Genomic DNA, 16,964 nt, shown 5'->3' on the forward strand with positions numbered 1-16,964 from the left:
GCAAAATAAGTACTAAACGAGAGGTAATAACTAATAAGTAATGAGAGTGACAAAGAATGTAATCTCAAATTTATGGTTCTTATGGAGAGTATAAATCGCTTTCGAGTACAAAAACATATACGGAGAAGACAGTGGGGGGTATGAGCCGCCAAAGAACCAAGAAAAGAGCAAGTGTTAAAACGTGAAACAATCACAAGAATCTCAGAATCAAAAAAAAAAAAAGAAAAGAAAAGAAAAGCTACAAACTCATGGCAGATGGTGAATCAAGGATCAACTAGCAGCTTTCTTTCCACCATTGTAGTAGCCCAAATACCATCTGGCAAACTTCTTAAGACCCGTCTGAAGATCGGTGGTGGGTTTGTACCCGAGCTCTCTCTGCGCGGAACTGATATTAGCATGAGTGAAGGGCACATCCCCATTCCTAGGCAACTTCATAATGTTCCTCTTGGCCTTGAGTTTGAGAAGTCTCTCGAGAATGGTGACGAGATCAGTGACGGGAACAGGGGAAGTGTTGCCGAGATTGAAAACCCTTAACTGAGCGGCACCGCGCTTTTTACCACCGGTCCCAGTGCTCTTTTCGGCAGTGTCCAAAGCCCCAAGACAGCCCTTGACAATGTCATCAATGTAAGTGAAGTCCCTAGCGACGGTACCATGGTTGACACCCTCAAAGATGGAAATGGGTTTGCCTTTGAGGATGTCTCTGGTGAAGAAGAAATAGGCCATGTCAGGCCTACCCCAAGGACCGTAGACGGTGAAAAACCTCAAGCCAGTAAGAGAGAGGCCATAGATGTGGTTGTAAGTGTGAGCAATCTCTTCACCAGCTTTCTTAGTAGCAGCATAGAGACTAGCAGGCTGATCGGTGCGGTCTTTCTCGGAGAAGGGGACCTTAGTGTTCAAGCCGTAGACAGAGCTAGAGGAAGCCCAGACAATGGCGGGCTGGGGGTTAGCGGATTTGCAAACCTCAAGGAGATTGACGAAGCCGGCGATGTTACTGTGGACATAGGAGCTAGGGTTTTCCATGGCGTACCTGACACCAGCTTGAGCGGCCAGATGCATAACGTGGGTAAAGGGGACGACTTCGAAGAGCTTCTTCAAGAGAGCAGCGTCGTTGATGTCACCTTCGACAACGAAGACACCGCTCCTCTCCAAAAGGGCTTGCCTTGCACGCTTGAGGGAGGGATCGTAGTAATCGTTGAAGTTGTCGAGACCGAGGACGCCGTCACCGCGGCGTTTGAGAGCGGAGGAGACATGGGTACCGACGAAACCGGCGGCGCCGGTGACGAGAACAGAGAAACCGCGGCGGGAGCGGAGACGGGCGGAGGATCGGACGCGTTTCTCCCAAGCGGGGCCACCCCAGGAGTAGGTGCGGAGGGAACGGCGAGAAGTAGAAGTAGGGTCATCGGAAACAAGGGGAGATCGGTAGAAGAAGATGAAGATCAAACCAACGAAGACGAGAGACCAAAAGGCGAGCTTGGCCACGGAAGATTGCCACCGCGTACGGTGGAAGTAGGGCTTGAACTTGCCTGGCGTCGATGGGATATCATCAAGATGCTTCATTTCTTTTTTCTTTTTTATTATTGCTTCTTTCTCTCTCAGATCCAACACAATCTTCTTCTTCTTCTTCTTCTTCTCTTCTTTCTTTCTTCTGATGGATTCGTTTGTTTGTTTGTTTGGTGAGAGCGTTTATAGGCTTCTCCGATTTCAAAGGCAAGATCAACAATTTCAAGATTTTGTTTCTCTGCCTCTCTCTCTCTCTCTCTCTCTCTATTTTTGGCTTTTCTCTTCTTCTTCTTTTTTTTTTTTTCTTTTTTCTTTGTTCTCTCTTTCTCTCTGAATGAAGAAGATGATGGTCAAAACGAGTTTTAGATTTGGAGAGTCAAACACCAACTCTTCTAATTTACCTATATTTTTTACTTCACTCTCTCCCTTTACTACTACTACTACTACTAATTTAACTCCAATCTCTGATTCCTAATGAGTTTTATCTTCTTCCCTAATCCCCCACTAATTTAGCCTTATTAACTTTGCTTTTACTATTATTTATTGAAGCTTTTTATTCGTATGGTGGAGTCGGAGATTTGTCTTTTTGGCCCTTTCCTATCTTTGTTTAGGGTTCTTAACTAAATTACACCGAAACATTATATTGGTTCATCCATATACAAACAAACATCTACATACATAGCTCCTTGTAAAATTAATAATAATAACAGAAAAAAAGTACTACTACTTGTCTAGTACTATTACAAAATGACGCACACAAATACATGTTTAGGTGCTGCCCAAGATTATCGTCACGTGCAAACTCTTCACGGTGGATGATTCATCACACTTCTATAACTTCTTAATATATACCACCGCACAATAACCCATGGGAATGGGATTCAAAAGCAAATCAAACATCAAGGAATAATACTAGTATAACACTGCGTTTAGATTAGATATAGTAATTATCAAATCTCCACTTCATTTATTGTAAGAGAAACCATAACGCAGTTGATATACTAGTAATTATTATTTTACTTTGAAATATGAATCAAATCTGATGTTTTCGAACAAAAGAGTATGTGTCCCCATAAGAATTTGATTCATGTTCCGAACAAAAGAGTGGAATTATATATGTAGTATAGATGAAATGAAAACGATTGGCCACAACCAAAACTAAAGATATGATTCAAACAAAACCCTCTCAATCAATACTGACTGCCACAATATTAGATCCTACATTGATTCCATTCAGTTGGAGAACGGGCTGAGCTTGGGTCGCATCATAGTTGCTAAGCTTGTAGACCTGTAACAGAAAGCAGGCCAAAATGGTCAAATTTTGAAGATGAAAGGGCATATTCTCCCACTGGTAGTAACAAAATCTAGACCAGCAAAGATGTTAATGAGTAAAAGGAGCTGAATCACCAGTTCTAAACATATATCTGAATGCCAATAACCACAATGAGTTACGTTCTTTTTTGCCTGTGCTTAGAAAAGACAATTCAACCAAAGAACTATTTTAGAAATTGGAATAGGCATTCATTTCCCAATTTCTGGTAGTAACTTACGATGGTTGGAATAGGCGTAAGAAGCGAATGCACATTTTTGGGGAAAAAACAATAGAAAAGTTATATAACACTGCTATCAGGATCAATTAGAGGTGCATCGAGCCGAGAACATAAACCATCCGCCCTTGTGCTCCTGCATTCATGAACAATAATAGTTATCAAAACAGAAACAATAAATTTTGAAGCGCAAGTATAAGGGAAAAATATCAATGGATGGAAGTATATTACTTCTTAATCAGGTCTACATAATTCAGATCGACCTAATCATATGTAAAAGTGGTATTTAGTTGCTATAAACATGAACAATATTGGAACTGGATGGAGTAAGTGCAAAATCAGATATATTCTTTTCTACTTCTCCTGGATCCTCTTGTATTCTTGGTGGAGAGGAACCTCTTTTCGTGTCTACAGAGTAGAAATCAGATAGCAAATATTGTGGCTCTATACTTTTGCACACAGCAATCATTTCCCCGTCTATAATAATGCAGTCAACCATAAGTACCGAATGTGGATCTCCACGTTTAGCGCCTTTCCTCAAGGCACCACGAAAAATCTCACAGACTGCGACCGGTTTTCAAACGAACTAATGCCTGCTCTAATGACACCACGAAAAATCTCACAGACTGAAACCGGTTTTCAAACGAACTAATGCCTGCTCTAATGTATAGTACTCTTGAAGCACTAATTGAATCACATCTTATATAATATGAGAAGGTTTTTTTTTACTTTTACTTACATTGCTACATTTGGCACTCTCTTTTGGTGACACATGTTCTCATTTATTTTCATTTGGGTTTTTTTTTTATTCAATGCATAAGTTTTACAAAATTATGTTAATATTAATTCCAAAAACACTAGTTTTGTTACATTTGACATGTTATTTTAAATCTAATTTTCTATATAAGTTCTTTTTACCAAAAATATTATCCATTTAGTATTGCATAATTGATATAAATATTCCGCACAATTTTTCTACATTGTATTTGATTTGCTTTTCATTATATAAAGTTACAAAATTATCTGACTATTTTATAATAAAATTTACTATCACATAATTGATACATCTAATTAACATTTAAAACATCAAAAAGTTTTGTAATTTTTATAAACATTAATTTTAACACATCTGTAAATCATAGAACCTTTCCTTTCATTAATTGAGCAGATAATTCAATTAGTCAGCTCCATTAAAATCTTTTTAATTTAAGAAATTAATAACATTTTAGTTATGAAATGATATCATGCACTAAACTCTTAGTAACTTAACTCATTTGTTTTAAATAGTATTTTTTTAATCCATAATTTTTACAAAATTATGCTAATATTCATTCCAAAAACACTAATGCTGGTACATTTGACATGTATTTTTAAATCTAATTTTTTATGTAAGTTTCTTTTACCGAAAACATCATCCATTTTCTAAAATCAAAACCATTGAAATTAAAGAAAAAAAAACATAAAAGATCCATTGATGTAAATTGACTGACTTTGAAAATGAAAACTTCTAAAAAAACTAAACAAAATTATGTTTGATGAGTGAGGCTGGTGAGAATGAAATTTTTTCATTTGGTACAACTTGATATTCTATTTGTATTAAATTTAATCAGTACCACAAATTATTTCTATTCATTAACATTTTTAACATTACATACACATCAAAACTGTCTTAACAATTACATATGCTAATGAATTAATCAGTTCCGTCGTGAAATTTCATCCATTTAATACACATTTTACATTTTACACACTAAGTTTAAAAAAACCAAACAAATGAAATTGAAGAAAAAAAACCGTAAAATATCCATTAATGTGAATTGAACTGACTTTGAAAATGAAAACTTCTAAAAAAACTAAACAAAATTATGTTTGATGAGAATGAAAATTTATCATTTGGTACAAGTTGATATTCTTTTTTATTGAATTTAATCATGACCACAAATTATTTATATTCTGTTACATTTTCAACATTATATACACATTAAAACAGGCTTAACAATTAAATAGATGATGTTTAACAAGAATGTGCAAACAATTAAAGATGATGATGTTTAACAAAATTGTGCAAACAATTAAATATGATGAATCCTAATTTTATTATTAATTATATATGAAAAAATTAGTTGTTCTTAGTACTTGGAAATAATTTTTATTGGAATCTTTTCTTTTTAAAATAATTCCAGATTTTAATATATAAACTTATTTACTTATATCAAACAAATTGAAACCCTGAGGCTATTTTTATCAGTGAAATATAGAGGTTCATAAATTATTTCGAGAAAATAGTATTTGATATATATCTAGACAAAAAAAAGGTTTGTGCATATTTAAGAAAAAGTATATACATATATCTAAAATATATTATAAATTGTAAAGTGCATTGAGAACTTTTAATTTTCAAGAGTCTTTCTCACCTTTCATAATTTATAATCATGTAAACAAATAACTTAAATTGTTTTCAAAAAATTTATTACCAATTGTATGTACATTTCATATATAATTATATATTCAAAATTAATATTGCATGCATAATCCATGCATCGCATGGACGATTTTCTAGTAAAGTATACGTCAAACAAATTTGATGGCTTCCCTGATCGCGAACATATCCTCTCGCATGTTCAAACTTAGTCCTAATTTCAGGTGAAAGAGTATAGTGTTCTGGTAGACCTCCCGTCCTCCAAACCACATCCATTACCCCGTAAGAATCAGACAGGTGCAAAAAACTCACTGGCTTCGTTTCCAATACAATTTTAAACCTTGCGTCACCCAAAACTATTTTTGCGCACTCACTGGTGATAGTTGTTGTCACCTCCTCATTCAGACTCGATAGCAAATCAGCTGGTAGCTTATGTTTTATCGCAGACCTTCTCGGGACTACCATATTACTTTCATTTGGAGGGTTTGCATTATCATAATCCTCGTCCGAAATATATTCGTCCATCATTAATGGTTCTTCCTCATTAGCATATTCTGCTGCAACCGTGATTAGGCCTGCAATCTTACTCTCAACTTGCAAATAATTTTCATCCAAACTCAGAGAATCAACATCTTATGTGTGAAGATACATGTTTTCCCTCTCAGTAATAGGTTCAATGATATTCTCCATTACCTACAATAAGACCAATAGGCAGCACATGCGCTCTGAGTGGAAGAGATAAGATGACGAGGTTTCAGAACAAAAATTTTGGATCACAATTAGACCCGACAATTATCTTATAAAGCTCAACTGAAAGCTTACAGTTACAAACATAAAACAAAAAAAACAAAAAGTAGAGATATCTTACAGGTCCACGAGATGCAGTTTTAAAAAACTGCGCAGCTGATTCAAATGCTTCAGAATTTTGCATTGATTGCCTGATGACAATGGCAACTGATTCGACATTACGCTCGATAAAAGGATGCTTTGACTTCAACATCTGATGCAATTTTCCAACACTAGCAGGCATCTCCTTGGCTATTATTGTTGAGAATCGCAGACCCCGATTCACCTCTGTAGTGAACCGCAGACCGCGATTCTGCCCCTACTCCTCTTCTACTTCACAGATCAGTTTGCATAACATAAACATAACACAGAGATTTAACGAGTTCCCCTCATACAGAGGGTACATCTCGTGTGGGAACCTTCTCCCACAAACATCCACTATCAATCAACCAAGGTTTTGCATAGTATTACATATACAAGCTTAGAGAACTAACAACTACAGAGAACCTGAAGAAGAAAACACATAATAGATCTAGCTTTTTTTCTTCCTCTTTCTCTGTCTCTGGTTCAGCTCTCCCCTCCATGTATAACCCATAAACACCTCCATAACCCCAAAGAAGCAGCTCCACCTTCGTCTCTTATCATAGTGTCCTGAAGACACCTTAAACCTAGACAAGGTTATGTCCGGCTCTCATCCCTTCGACCCCAGCCAAGCTTCTGCTCCTTTATCATGATTCTGCGCACAACTTCATGCTCCATGAACGACGCCCTGCACATGCTCTCTGTACTGCGCCCTGCGTCTCTGCATCTGCCCTGCACAGCGCCCTGCGCTGTGCCCTACAGCCGCCACCAATGTATCACCAGCTTCTTTAGTGCGTCTTTGTGCTTGCTACAGCATACATGTTTCTTCAACCCTAGTTTCTCTTTTATAGTGAAACCCTAGAGCTTATGTCGGTTTAGTCCTGCAGGCCACACAACACGGATCCTGTATGGGCTTTACACCAATAGAGACCCAGTTCTTGGTTCAGACCAAATAAGCCCATATGAAGCAAATATTTACAACAATTATGATAGAAAACACTAGGCCAGGTTAGGAGTTTCCGAAACAATTCACTCAGTGGCAGATGGTAGAATTGAATTCTTGCCTATATACCTATTTCAAGGAGAATTTTGTTTGGCAATACGTAACCAGAGCTCTCTCCCTCCACATGTGCAATGCTATCCCGCCATTCACAAAGCCCCTATCAGGCAGAAAAATTTAAAGTGAGCTCAATAAGTATAAGAAAAAGCGGAGTAAGGATGCATATTACACCAGACAAGAACATCGTACCGCAACAATTGCAAGTTGAGTTGCCTTGAAACCCGCTGCCTGAAGCCTGATAAAAACAAAATTGGTGTTTACGTAATTTAGCTTAAGAGAAGTCTCTATTTTATGAAGTATTCTTACCCACTGAATCAACAAAATGATTATCGAGTTTCGTCAACAAGCATATATATACACGTTGTCAACTGAAACAAAACTAAAGTATGAAGATTCTCTCAAGGAAATATAACATACCCAAAAACATGACGATATGAATTCTCGGTCAATAGCTCTTTCATATATAGTTGTGTGCAGACATCATAACTGCGCTTGTACACCTGTAAGAGACAGCAAGTCAAACTGGTCAAATTTTGAAGACGACAAAAGGGCATATTATATTCTTCATGGGGGCTATACATCCACTGATAGTAACAAAATCTAGACAAGCAAAGATGTTAGTGAGTGAACGGAGCTAAATCACCAATTCTAAACGTATCTGAATGCCAATAACCACAAAAGAAAAGAGCTATTCTATGCATGAACGAATGCCATCAATAGTTACTCTAAGAAAAAAAATGTAAATTAAGAGTGTCGCAAACCTAGCAAATCACCTAGGTACAACATAAGCCACCGATTCTCTAGTACTGACCAGTTCATCAAATATTGCAAACCTAGAGAATCACTTAAGGTTAGGCAGCTAAGAAAATAAGACCACTGAAAATCTAATTAACCAACAACAAAACATAATCCACCAGAATACACCCAACACACTTGGCCACAAATCATTTCCCACAAACAATGTTATGCCATCAAGATTTTTAAGCCACACAAATTCCTACTTGACCAGTGTGGGAAATTAACAGAAAGATAGTACGAGAAAAGCATAGACATATAGTCTTATTTGGTTTTTTTTGGCTGTCGAGATATTATTAAAAAGCAAAGCTTCTTTTTAAAAAAAGAGACATTGTTTCGTTGGTTTAGTGACACATAAACTTTACCTATAATCTCCTATATCTTATAGTATATGATGTTTCGTTTTTTTTTTTTTTTTTTAACCACAAACGGTATCGCATTATACTTTATTTAATTATCTCAGTACTTTTTTGTAAAAAGAAAAACAAAACAAATATAGAAAAGCCTATTTAAGTATTTTTCACTTAATGAATTGAATTCTAATGACTTAATAATAATAGTAATTAAAATTTGATAGTCTCCGTACGGCCCATTTATTAGTAAAAAATTTGAAGGCCCAACAGAGATTTTAACCATGGGATAAGTAGTAAGTAGTACTGTAAATCCTCCTAAAACGCGTGAAGAAGAAGAGACGCAAAAATCTGACATCTCCTCCGACTGACGATGATTTGCGATATGTGCGAGAACGACACCTTTGAAGAGGGAGAAGATGGGTATTTTTACTGTCGACAATGCTCAAGTCAGGCGGTAGGTATTATCCAGACAGGCGTCGACGGCGAAGATTTGGGCGGAGCCGGCGGCGGCGGGATTTATGATAAAAAAACACGTTCGCCGTAAAAGACCACGAAAGCCAGAGCCAGTAATCAAATTGAGATACGAGGATTATTACATGGAGACCAGAGATAGATACGTCAAAGGTTTACTGATGATGATAACTTATCAGTGCGAGGCGTTGGTTGAGAAATTCAAAGTGACGCCATTGATCATTGGTTTGGTCGGACCCATCTGCTTACGGTTTGTGTCTCTCTCAGAGGTCTTCGATGATGATTGGGCTGACAAGGCTATTCGTGACTCCGAGCTGCTCCAATCAAAGGTGGTTAAGCGGCGGCGTAAAGGTGTTAAAGCCGAAGAAGAACCTCACAACTTGCATGGTAAAAGAGCAGTAACGATATGGGTAAGTCTGCTTAAGAAGTCTCTGCCTTTATCTTCTTCCCTGGCGATATCTTTCCTTGCTTGCCACAAAGCAAGATCACCAGTTCTACCCACTGATATAGCGAGATGGGCACGGCAAGGAGATGTTCCTTACTTTTCTTCTTTTCTCAAGATTCGAGAGCTAATGGGAGAGAGATCACCTGCGTGTCCTGTGTCTGCCACCGTTATGTTTAGGCCTATTCAGATTGTTTCTGCTCAGAGATTGGAAGCTCAAGCCGCTTCCATTGCCGATTTCATCGGTTTGCCTTTGCCTCCTGTGAATTTCTATGGTATTGCTTCAAACTATCTACGGAGGTTGTTTCCCACAAAGGAAAAGGAAAAGGCGGCTCTTCTTGATCGGGTATGTCTCTTACAGAACTGGTCAATGCCTTCGGGTTTGTATCTATCCAAGAACGAGCTCAGGTTTCCCACTCGTGTCCGTGTCATGTCTATAATTATCGTAGCTATTCGGATGCTTTATAACGTCAATGGTTTTGGTGTTTGGGAACGGAGCTTATTGGGGGGTTTGCTTGATGATGCTAGTAGTAGTAGTCGTAGTGAGGTGGATGCAGAGTTATCGAAACCAACTGAAGAATTTGACACTGTGGAGCTTTTGAAAAACCTTGAAACTGAATATTACAAGGAGGTCGCTGCTGAAACCGTTAATGGTAGATTCCTTTTTACCGATCGACGACGTGATGATGCTCTCTATATCCTTATTAAGCTTACTGAAATGTGTCCTTAATTCTCCTTTTGCAGAATATGAAAAGGATCTTACATCATATTTATTGCACGGGCGAAACGAGATGTTTGCTGGCTTAGTAGAAGCATCAGCTGATGACACTTACAGAACTGTTGATCATCTGTGGAATAGTTACCACCCGATAGACGAGGTGAAAAATTATACTGTGGCATAATTGGAATTGACCATTCTGCAGATTGTTTTCTTTATTATTTGAATTGTGTTTAGTACTAGATAATAAACGGTAAATGATTTCTTAATCTGCATGAGGTAGTTCTTAATTAATTTATATAAACCATGCATCTCATTTTGTAGGAATCCGAATTGTCTAGGATTCCATCCAAGAGGGGAAGAGACTGGGACGAAGATGATTTATTACTTAACCAACTGTCCTTGAACGATGACAAGTTGAGGGATAGAGACAACAACTTTTGTAGCAGTCGTCGTTCAAGAAAAAGCGATTGTGATGAGCCGCCATCACCAGATAATCATATTAATCACGACAAGGAGAAAGCGATAATAAGACTGATAACAGACATGGGGGACAATTTGTTCAGTTACATACCGCCTCGCGTGAAGGTAAAGAGACTAGACTATCTTCAATATTTGAGGAAAAAAAATGATGGAGCACTGATATACGCGGCTCACGCGGATTACTACATTCTTTTACGGGTCTGTGCTATCGTCGCTGAGATTGACCCAAGGAATTTGCATACAAGTGTGTTGAGCTTTGAGAGAAGATTGGCTTGGGTGGAGAAATATTCAATCATGCATGTAGTGATGATGGTCTTTGTTTCTTATAGAGAATCAGTGATGGATATTCTGAGAAAACTGTTTACTGTCACAAGGACATTAAGTAGGTGATTTGGAATCTTACATGGTAAAAAAGCAGTAACGATATGGATAAGTCTGCTTAAGACGGCGTTCTTTAATTTGGACAAAGAGTTTTTAATCCAAGTTTTGTGAGAACATTTTTTTGGAGACAGAATGTAGTTTGCTGTTTCGGCAGGAGAATGCGGTTTTGCAATTTTTGACGTGGTTTGCAATTTTATTTTATATCTCATAACTGTAGGCAAGTATAACTTCATTTCTCATAACTCTAGGCAAAGTACACACTATCGACAGTCTTGTCGTCCACACAGAACACATAGTCTTGAATCATCGGGTAGTATACAGTCACATATGCAGAGTTTCAATCTATAGTTACAAGTTACAACCTAAACCTACCCATGTATATCCTAGCAACTAACCACTGAGCATCTGAAGTCTCGATAATCTGGCTGGCAACAAGATACAAGTAACACCACTCCAAGTCTTTGAGTAAATCAGATAATATAAAATGCATAGTGAGACTGGTTAATGAAGCTTTTATTATTCATTCATATGGAGTCGGAGATTTACGATGGATTCATCACACTTATATAAATTAATACCACCGCACATTAACCCATGGGATTCAAAAGCAAATCAAACATCAAGGAATAATAGTATAACCCTGCGTTTAGATTAGATATAGTAATTATCAAATATCCACTTCATTTATTGTAAGAGAAACCATAACGCAGTTGGTTTATATAGAGAGACTAGTGGGAAACTTCTTTGGCGGCTGCAACAACTGCATCAACTGTGAGCCCAAATTTCTTGTATAGCACATCCGCTGGTGCACTTGCTCCAAAACTGTCTATACCGATGGCTTTTCCTTTGCAGCCAACCATCTTCTCCCACCCAAATGTCGACCCTGCTTCTATGCTCACTCTTGCCGAGACCTCTGAAGGTAGCACACTTTCTTTGTATTCTTCGCTTTGTTCATCAAACAACTCCCAACTCACCAGTGACACTACTCTCACTGCTCTTCCTTCCCCTCTCAGCTTCTCTCCTGCCTTTGCAGCAATCTCTAGCTCCGACCCTGTCCCCATCAGGATTACGTCTGGTCTATTACCTGTGGAGTTGTCCGAGATTACATATCCCCCCTTCTCCACTCCCTCTACTGAAGTTCCAGGTAGATGAGGCAGCTTTTGCCTGGACAGAGCCAGGATCGAAGGCCTCTTTCTGTTCTCTACAGCAACTTTGTATGCCCCCGCAGTTTCAGTTCCATCTGCTGGCCTCAGCATCAAGATGTTTGGCATGGCACGGAAGCTCGCCACATGTTCTATAGGCTGGTGGGTCGGACCATCTTCTCCAAGACCGATGGAATCATGGGTCATTACGTAGATTACTCCTGCTTGGGACAGCGCAGAGAGCCTAATGGCAGCTCTCATGTAGTCTGTGAAGACAAAGAACGTAGCACAGTAAGGAATGAGCCCCGGACTGTGACAGGTAATGCCGTTGCAGATAGCTCCCATGCTGTGTTCCCTGACACCGAACCTAAGGTTTCTCTCTTCAGGTGCGTTCTTTTGGAAGTCCCCAAACATTTTGAGCAATGTCATGTTGGATGAAGCAAGGTCAGCACTCCCACCAAGGAACCCAGGAAGAACCTTTGCAAGGGCATTAAGACACTGTTGGGAGAGGTTTCTTGTTGCATCTGCAGGACTCTCGGGGGTGTAAGTCTGGTAAAAGAGAAGAACAAAACCATATTAACCCCACCACAGAGATTGATCAACATTTTAACATTCTTTCGATGCTTAGGAAAGATAAACCTTTGTAATATTGCTCTTAACATTTGCTTTTCATAAATTGAAGTTGCTTCAAGAAAAAAGAAAGCTTTGTTCTAAGTTTTTCCAGGCTTACCGGCAATGATTTTTCCCAGCCTGTAGGTAAGTTAACAGTAACTATAGATTTCAGTTCTGCAGCTTCTTGTGGGTACTTCTTCTCATAGTCAGCAAACTTGGCATTCCATTCTGTTTCAAGAGCAGCTCCTTCAGAGACATGACGACTCCAGTGGCTGCAAAAATGAGAATGGTGCCATTAACATCATACTAACTTGAGCACCTATAAAATATTTTCAATTAAAGTCACTAACCTCTTCACATCTTCAGGAACATGGAAAGGCCCATATGGCCATCCGAGATTCTTTCTGGTAGCATCAACTTCTTTTTCACCCAGTGCACTTCCGTGTACACTGTAAGAATTTGCCTTGTTCGGTGATCCATAACCAATGGTTGTGGTTATCTGCCCATTTCAAAAAACACAACTGTATAAATTCACTCACTATTACACATATTTGTTCTGCAAAAAGTACATATTTTTCTCAAATCAATTAATAAGAAGAAGATAATCCAACAAATTTGTTTCAGACGATTTTGTTTGGACATTTTAATATAACAGCAAAAACCATAACCAAGAGAAACCACATGACAAGCGTTGTTTTTGAGTGGAAAGTAGGAGTAATATAAGAAGGAAGATGGCTGACCTTGATCAAAGTGGGTTTGTCTTGAACAGCCTTAGCTTCCTTAATGGCAGCACGGATATCATCATAACCAGTGTTACCATTCTTCACCCAAATAACATGCCAACCAAGAGCCTCGAAACGTGTTGCCACATTCTCAGTAAAGGCAATCTCAGTGTCACCGTCGATAGAAATGTGGTTGTCATCATAAAAGGCAATGAGCTTCCCGAGACCCCAGTGACCCGCAAGAGAGCAAGCTTCATTGGCAATACCTTCCATTTGACACCCATCTCCAAGAATAGCATACCTACAAAAAAAAAAAAAAAGCTGAAGTGAGAATCTTCCAAGTGAAAACGTAAGGTAAATACAATGAACTTATCAAACAAGATAGAAAAGCTGAGAAGCCATTGAGGAGATAGATAGTCATTACGTGTAATGGTCGACAATTTGAGAGTCTGGTTTGTTGAATCTGGCAGCCAAATGCTTCTCCGCAAGAGCCAAACCAACAGCATTTGCAATTCCTTGCCCAAGGGGACCAGTGGTGACTTCAACACCAGGAGTCTCGAAATTCTCAGGGTGTCCTGGAGTCCTACTTTCCCACTGTCGAAAATTCTTCAAGTCTTGTTCCTAATTTAATTAAATGTGACAACTTTGTAATCAACACAATTTTGATTGATTCTTAATAAGGTAGGGTACTCAAATTAAACACAACTAAGAAAGCTATCACACAAAAAAACATAAAAGCTAGTTCCAGAGTGAGTGATATACCCTGACACTGTCGTAGCCAGCGAGGTGGAGCAAAGCGTAGTGGAGCATGCAACCATGACCAGCGGAAAGAATGAAACGGTCTCGGTTGAACCAGTAAGGATTCTTGGGGTTGTATTTCATAACTTCGTCGAATAGTATATGACCCATTGGAGCACATCCCATAGGCAGTCCCGGGTGACCCGATTTGGCTTTCTCCACCGCATCGATCGCCAGAAACCTTATTGTATTGACCGATTTGTCTACCAGAGATACTTCCGTCGCGGCGGAGGCATGCGCAGATATAACCCCCCGGAGGCGGCGGAGCGAAGGGGAAGAAGAGGCTCTGAGACCGGGAAAAGAAGAAGGGAGATCTCTAGGAGAAAGAGAGACGTGGTGACGATCCGTTGGGAGAGGAGAGCAACGTCTCGATGAAGGTCGAGCGAGGATAGAAGCCTGCGACGAAGTAAGCGACGCCATTTTTGAGAGCGAGCTTTTTTTTTTCTTTCTTTTTTTGGTTTCGGTGTTTCTTCTTCTTCTTCTTCTTCCTTCGTTTCGTTTCCTTTTTTAAAACAATACTAATAATAATACTGTAATATTTAGTTCTTCATCGTAGTAGCGAGAGAGACGTGTCATCAGGGTGTCCTGGTGGCCGTCGGATTAGAGTAAGGGGAGTCAAATTTACTACTGATCGTTGGATCTTGGGAAGGGGTTGTTGACACTGGTTTTTTTTTTGTTGATCAGGCGAATTTTGTTACAGAAGAAGAAAGTGACACACTGGCTGACGAGTGACGACTACGACGTCGTGTCAAGTTTTAAAGGCGGTTTGGTTTGGTTGCAAATATACGCGACTCATCCTACTTGGGCGGCCCAACAAGCCCAATATAAATAGTCCATTAATATCACGAGCTAGCTTACCCACCACAACGACGCCGTTTCATTTTCAACAAGGACAAAGAACTGAATAAGGAAGGTAGAGAAGAAAATGGAGGATGACCAAAAAAGAAAATACTTGAAAATGAAAATATCAAACTAGTATTAATGTGTACTGTACGTTCGACTACGACCACATAAATGCTTTTATATAAGCTCCAACGGTTTTACTTTTGTATGATTGGGTTGCATTTCTTATAGTTATAGCTGGCTATATATATTGTACTATAAGAGATAGTTGTCGAGGTTTCCAAGATGATACTACATATAATTTTCATTTGGATGTTTATAATATAACTTAGGTGTTGCACCTCACCTTGTGGACTGGATGGTTGCTGAACTACTTGGCCTAGCTCAACAGCTGGTACTAAACGCCTTCTCTTTCACGTAGGGGAGAGTCTAAAACTCACAAATTTGAGTCTCGACTAACTCCATAACTTCACTACAGGAGGCTTTAATTTTCCCCCAGAGATAATTGTATATATATATATATATATATATAGATGCCAAAGTTTTTATTGTTTTTGCTAGCTATTCCGATCCATAAATATATAATCCTATACATGAATCAGATCCAGATAACTGATACAAACTATATATATTCAAATAAGTATATCTCGCTTTATATATATCTTTATCTAAAGTTTGGAGGATCCAAAACCATAAAACCCTAATTAGCCCCTTTTATCCATACTAAGATATACAAGCAGTATCATCATTATTCATCAGTGCCTATGATATCATATATAAAGAGTTGGTACACAATTTACAATAATATAGAATATAATAGCCATACAATCTTGGATCCAGTCCTTATGCATATATATATATATATATATATATATATATATTGATATACCAATTAACATGAAAACGCTTGAGAGAATAACACCACATGTCTAGCGAGCTAGCTAGTTTGTAAATCAGCTTTGGGAGTTGTGGTAATAACAAAGGTACGAGGGGTCAGCCATAGGAGCTCCAATCTGAGAGTGAGGCTGAAGAATTCTCACCTGCCGTTTCAAGAACTTGGTGTAACGGATGGCTTCGTCCAGCATAGAGGCTGTGTCCATCTTTGCACCCCCTGGCACGATCCTCTTCAGAATTCGAATCTTCTCGCTTATCCTTTCCCGACGCCGACGAGCAACCACGGTCTGAGGATCGTCGCTTATTCTCACGTTACGCCGGTTCGGCTTTGGGACGGTGGCAGGGTCGATGTCTACTGGCTGCATGACGGCGATCATGTACTGCATCTCCTTCATCGCATCCATCTCTTCATCGTATTCTTCCTCTTCTTCCAACTGAATTAGGGTTTCGGGAGATGGATCAAACATGAGATGAGGATCATGGAGAAAAGGGTTTTCTTGTGTGATGTGATCAGTAGCTTTGTTCCAATCCATGAGGAGATGATGAGGCTGAGGCTCCATCATGCTGTGCTGTGGTTGGATCTGCTTTTGGAAAAGAGTCGCACTAGACTTTTCTTTTTATACATATACCATTTTCCATTTTCATCCTTTCTTATAGTTCTCAAATTATTTACTGACTCGATTAAATAACCGAATGCGGACATGTCCGACATAGTTATTTGAATTATTTAACCATCATGTTTTTATGTCTCAACTATTTGCTATGTAAAATGTTGTTGAGTTAATAAAAATGAAACTTTTAAAAATATTTTTGTAACACAACTTGAACATTAGTGATTTTTTGTTTGCGTAAATGTTTTCTTTTACCACACATTTTACACCTCCATATATAAGATCACAACCGGCCCAAAATATTTA

The 16,964-nt window shown here is 38.6% G+C and overlaps 4 protein-coding genes and 1 pseudogene across 5 annotated transcripts; 1 reads left to right on the top strand and 4 right to left on the bottom strand.

The window, feature by feature from the left end:
• Positions 1-47: 47 nt before the first annotated feature.
• LOC104711554 (UDP-glucuronate 4-epimerase 3) lies at positions 48-2,093 on the bottom strand. Its single transcript, XM_087493460.1, has one exon. The coding sequence runs from the start codon at positions 1,555-1,557 to the stop codon at positions 271-273; it is 1,287 nt and encodes a 428-aa protein (XP_087349586.1). The 5' UTR covers positions 1,558-2,093; the 3' UTR covers positions 48-270.
• A 320-nt stretch (positions 2,094-2,413) lies between these two features.
• Positions 2,414-8,228, bottom strand: LOC147948035 (protein RRP6-like 2). The gene is made up of 5 exons (XM_087493465.1): positions 8,167-8,228; positions 7,811-7,893; positions 7,583-7,628; positions 7,406-7,493; positions 2,414-3,183 (listed from the first exon to the last, which is right to left on the bottom strand). Exons 2-5 carry the CDS (start codon positions 7,852-7,854, stop codon positions 3,137-3,139), a joined length of 225 nt encoding a protein of 74 aa, XP_087349591.1. The 5' UTR covers positions 7,855-7,893; positions 8,167-8,228; the 3' UTR covers positions 2,414-3,136.
• Positions 8,229-8,856: 628 nt separating this feature from the next.
• LOC104711565 (TATA box-binding protein-associated factor RNA polymerase I subunit B-like) lies at positions 8,857-11,210 on the top strand. The gene is made up of 3 exons (XM_010428270.3): positions 8,857-10,107; positions 10,199-10,332; positions 10,497-11,210. Exons 1-3 carry the CDS (start codon positions 9,060-9,062, stop codon positions 11,043-11,045), a joined length of 1,731 nt encoding a protein of 576 aa, XP_010426572.1. The 5' UTR covers positions 8,857-9,059; the 3' UTR covers positions 11,046-11,210.
• A 453-nt stretch (positions 11,211-11,663) lies between these two features.
• LOC104711573 (transketolase, chloroplastic-like) lies at positions 11,664-15,060 on the bottom strand. The gene is made up of 6 exons (XM_010428276.3): positions 14,275-15,060; positions 13,937-14,133; positions 13,531-13,813; positions 13,141-13,289; positions 12,909-13,062; positions 11,664-12,727 (listed from the first exon to the last, which is right to left on the bottom strand). Exons 1-6 carry the CDS (start codon positions 14,728-14,730, stop codon positions 11,765-11,767), a joined length of 2,202 nt encoding a protein of 733 aa, XP_010426578.1. The 5' UTR covers positions 14,731-15,060; the 3' UTR covers positions 11,664-11,764.
• A 798-nt stretch (positions 15,061-15,858) lies between these two features.
• LOC104711582 (transcription factor IND pseudogene) lies at positions 15,859-16,678 on the bottom strand (annotated as a pseudogene). Its single transcript, XR_015573200.1, has one exon. The product of XR_015573200.1 is annotated as a transcription factor IND pseudogene (transcript).
• Positions 16,679-16,964: the final 286 nt, after the last annotated feature.

This window comes from Camelina sativa, chromosome 2 (assembly GCF_030686135.1).
Source record: "Camelina sativa cultivar CO46 ecotype springtype chromosome 2, ASM3068613v1".
NCBI classification, from domain to species: domain Eukaryota; kingdom Viridiplantae; phylum Streptophyta; class Magnoliopsida; order Brassicales; family Brassicaceae; genus Camelina; species Camelina sativa.